General features: G+C 46.0%; 1 protein-coding gene across 1 annotated transcript; it reads left to right on the top strand.

Annotated features, from left to right (window-relative positions):
* Positions 1-229: 229 nt before the first annotated feature.
* Positions 230-2,868, top strand: LOC126625946 (transcription factor MYC2-like). The gene has a single exon (XM_050295073.1). It carries the CDS (start codon positions 376-378, stop codon positions 2,434-2,436), a length of 2,061 nt encoding a protein of 686 aa, XP_050151030.1. The 5' UTR covers positions 230-375; the 3' UTR covers positions 2,437-2,868.
* Positions 2,869-4,324: the final 1,456 nt, after the last annotated feature.

The raw sequence follows: 4,324 nt of genomic DNA, 5'->3' as shown, positions 1-4,324 counted from the left end.
TCTCGATGCATTAAAAAATTATTTATTTATTATACAGATGGTAAAGTTTGTGTCTATCTACCCTAGTTCACGGTCAACAGTCAAAGAGTTCATGCTGTGAACGCACGTGACATACGTGTACGCGGGCTTTTGGAAGCTGCCGATTAATCGGTAAAAGTTATTTCCTAGAAATTTCGACTGGGCCGCTCACTCTCCTCTTTTTACTTCTCACTTCCCTCCCCATCTGACACTCAACTCAAATGCACTCCAAATAAATCCCCTTTAGCCATTTCCATACCTCTCCCAACCAAATATCTCTCTCTCTCCTCCGTCTCTCTACTTTCTCTCTCTACAACTCCCAACCAATCCTTTTACCCTTCAAACGGTGCGGATCACATGACGGACTACCGGATACCGCCGACGATGAATCTATGGACGGACGACAACGCGTCCTTAATGGAGGCGTTTATGAGCTCATCCGATATGGCGTCGTTTTGGGCGGCGCCGCCGGCCCAGCCCACACCTCAACCCGCTCACGCTCCGCCCCAGCCGCAATCCTCGGCGTCCACCTCAGACTACCCCAAGGCCCCTGTTGCCGCCCAATTCCAGCCGTCCGCCACGCCCTTCAACCAGGAAACCCTCATGCAGCGCCTACAGGCCCTGATCGAAGGCGCGCGTGAGAGCTGGACCTACGCCATCTTCTGGCAGTCTTCCTACGACTACTCCGGCGCCGGCGCCGTTCTTGGATGGGGCGAAGGATTTTATAAAGACGAGCGGGACAAGGTTAAGGCCAAGGCGAAAACGACGACGTCCGCCGCCGAACAAGAGTACCGCAAGAAAGTCCTCCGAGACCTGAATTCCTTGATTTCCGGCGCCGACACGTCAGCAGACGACGCCGTCGTTGATCAGGAAGTGACTGATACTGAGTGGTTCTTTCTGGTGTCCATGACTCAGTCGTTCGTCAACGGCGGCGGGCTCCCGGGTCAGGCCTTCTTTCACTCCACCCCGGTCTGGGTTGCTGGACCGGACCGGCTGGCGGCCTCGGCGTGCGAGAGGGCGCGTCAGGGTCACGTGTTTGGGCTGCAGACTATGGTTTGCGTTCCGACGGCGAATGGGGTTGTGGAGTTGGGCTCGACCGAGCTCATCTACCAGACCTCCGATCTGATGAACAAGGTCAGGGTTTTGTTCAATTTCAACAATTTGGAGGTCGGTTCTTGGCCTATGGCAGGCGCCGCCGCCGCCGATCAGGGCGAGAACGACCCTTCGCTCTGGCTCAACGACCCGTCGACCACCACCATGGAAGTGAAGGACCCGGTGAATGCTTCGGCACCCACCAGCACCAGCAACCAGCCCATTTCAAAGCCGATTCAGTTCGACAACCACCCGAGCTCCAGTAGCTTATCCGAGAACCCAAGCCCGGTTCAAGTACCACAATTACAGCAGCAAGTACAACAACAACAGCAAACGCAGAGTTTCTTCACCAGGGAGCTCAATTTCTCCGACTACAACGGATATGACAGGAGCAGCGTGAAGAATTCGAATTCCAATTCGCATTCGTTGAAGCCCGAATCGGGCGAGATTTTGAATTTCGGGGAGAGCAAGAGGAGCTCTTACAGCGCCAACGGGAAATTGTTCTCGGGGCATTCCCAAATCGCCGCCGCTGAGGATAACAACAGCAAAAAGAAGAGGTCCCCGCCGTCGCTGGGTAGCAACGAGGAGGGGATATTGTCCTTTAGTTCGGGAGTGATTTTGCCGTCCAGCGGTGTGGGGAAATCCAGCGGCGTTGCCGATTCAGACCACTCGGACCTCGAAGCGTCGGTGGTTAGGGAGGCGGATAGTAGCCGAGTTGTTGACCCGGAAAAACGACCCAGAAAACGGGGACGGAAACCGGCGAATGGGAGAGAAGAGCCACTGAATCACGTGGAAGCAGAGCGGCAAAGAAGAGAGAAGCTTAACCAGAGATTCTACGCGCTCCGAGCAGTAGTCCCAAACGTATCGAAAATGGACAAAGCGTCGCTGCTCGGAGACGCCATATCCTACATCAACGAGCTCAAGTTGAAGCTGCAGACGGTAGAGACGGATAAAGAGGAGTTGCAGAAGCAATTGGAGTCGATGAACAAGGACTTGCCCAGCAAAGATTCGAGGTCGTCGGGTTCGACCGTGTCAGAGCACGAAATGAAAGGGTCTAGCAGTAAATTGTTAGACATGGACATTGACGTGAAGATAATCGGAAGGGACGCCATGATTCGAATTCAGTGTTGCAAGAAGAACCACCCGGCCGCGAGGCTAATGGCGGCTCTCAAGGAGCTCGACTTGGAAGTACACCACGCCAGCGTTTCTGTAGTCAACGATTTGATGATCCAACAAGCCACCGTGAAAGCGGGTAGCCGGATTTACACGCAGGATCAGCTCCGGTTAGCTCTACATTCCAAAGTTGGCGATGCCCGCCAGATTTGACAGTCCATCCGGTAACATTATCCTATGCGATCCGATCCGATCCGATCCGATCCGATCCAATTGGTGGTTTAGAGCGATGGGACATTTTAAGGCTCCCAGAAATGCAGAGAGCTCTGCTCTGTAGTCTGTAATATAGTTATTCTACGACGTCGTACGTCGTCGTCTTTCGGGTGGCTTTTGCTTAGTTCGTAATTGGTTATACTAGTATAGAATTGAGTTCAAGGTTATCTGGATTTGAGGAGTTTAAGGTTGTTTGGATTTGAGGAGCCGAAACCACTCGAACAATTTTTCTCTGTTCTCTTTCTTTTTTTGGAATGTGTATATGTAAATTGGAAGCTCTCAAGTATGTATTATTTGGGAATTGTGTTTCAGAACGGAGACTCTGCCTCGGGAGTTTTTTGCTTTATCTAATAAGTTGAAATTTCTGCACGAGTTTAGTTGCTCTACTTGTTCCGGTTGTTTTCGTTTTTCTTTCGTTGTTCCAGCGATTTTCTAATCTAATTTAAATTAGATAGACGGAGGGAGTCTGAGACTGGCCAATTTGTCTTTCGTTTTTCTAACAAACGATTATCTATGTTAAGCGAATCGAACTTAAAACTTCTTATTTACAAGTAAAAATGAATACCTGATGAATTCTATATCGGCAATAGAAAAAGAAAAGACAGTTTAAATATCCTACCTCCAATCTAATTAACATTGAGACCTTTTGTAAAACTTCACATCTGACGGATTGTACACTATGGGTGTTGTTGGAAGCGGGTACAAGAACAGTATGAGTGTTGTTGAAAGTGAGCTTTTGACCGTCTCTATGATAATTCTACAATACCACTAAACTATAGGGGACTAAGGGGTGGTTTGGGAGTGAGGGGCTTAAAAAAAAAACACCCATGAAAAAAAGCTGTGAGGGTTTTAGGTATTTGGTAAACTAAAAAAAAAGGGCTTATTTTGGAAGCTGCTGTGAGAATAAGTTGAAATCAAAGGAAAAAGCTGAAGCTGATATTTGCAGCTTTGGAAAACTGACTTTTTTTTCAAATCACACAGAACTACAGTGCTCCTTTAATGAAAAGACCTACTATCAAACTGCTTTTTTTTCCAAAAGCACTTTTACAAAAAAGTTTATCAAACACTCTGCTGATTTATTTCACAGCCACTTATTCTCACAGCAGATTTTTTTCAAACCACAACAATACCAAATCAGCCCTAAGTAACGTAGCCAATTCGTTTTTGGCATGTCGTTTTAGTTCAATGAATTGAGCACGTTATTTTTGGATGTGAAATGGCTTGTTTTACTCGGAAGAGTCACAGGCTAGCATATGAGTCTACTTTTGATGCGGAAAATGAACCGACACTTAAGGACGAAATAAGGGTCTGCCATGGGTGAAATTCCTTGCTTTGTTTGGTAATAACCATTCTGTAAAGTGTAGCAGCAGCAGTTGCATCACTGGAAATGGCAGTGAACATCAACAAAACACCAAAAAATGTTTCTCTAATAACATGATAGTATTTACATGTGGGAGAATGAATCGGTAAAAAATTCAAATCTAAGCGATATTACTTACTAGTAATGAGTAATATCATTATACCATAATATTAAGTGGTTTAAAAAAATTTGGTTTTCTCGATTTGTCCTTTTTTTTCCTCTTTATTTGTTTGATTTGGTATATTAATGCAAACATTTCTTTTGCACTGTGCTTGAATGAATAAAATTAAGATTACTAAGGAATTTCACAATGGTGGAACTTTATCTTTTACAAAACTAGTTTCAACGATCCAACTAGCAAACTTGTTTGTATAGACTCCAAGATTGCATATGTAAAAAATTACAAAAAAACAGACAATCAGATATTAGGTAACGAGACGAAACCTTTCGACAATTATAAACGAAAAC

Source organism: Malus sylvestris, chromosome 6 (genome assembly GCF_916048215.2).
Source record: "Malus sylvestris chromosome 6, drMalSylv7.2, whole genome shotgun sequence".
In the NCBI taxonomy this organism is placed as follows: domain Eukaryota; kingdom Viridiplantae; phylum Streptophyta; class Magnoliopsida; order Rosales; family Rosaceae; genus Malus; species Malus sylvestris.
The sequence above is the reverse complement of the archived record's forward strand: the minus strand, read 5'-3'. Positions and strand labels throughout refer to the sequence as shown.

Coding starts and splice junctions, on each gene's coding strand:
- LOC126625946 (XM_050295073.1), top strand. CDS start 376: ATGACGGACTACCGGATACCGCCGACGATGAATCTATGGACGGACGAC.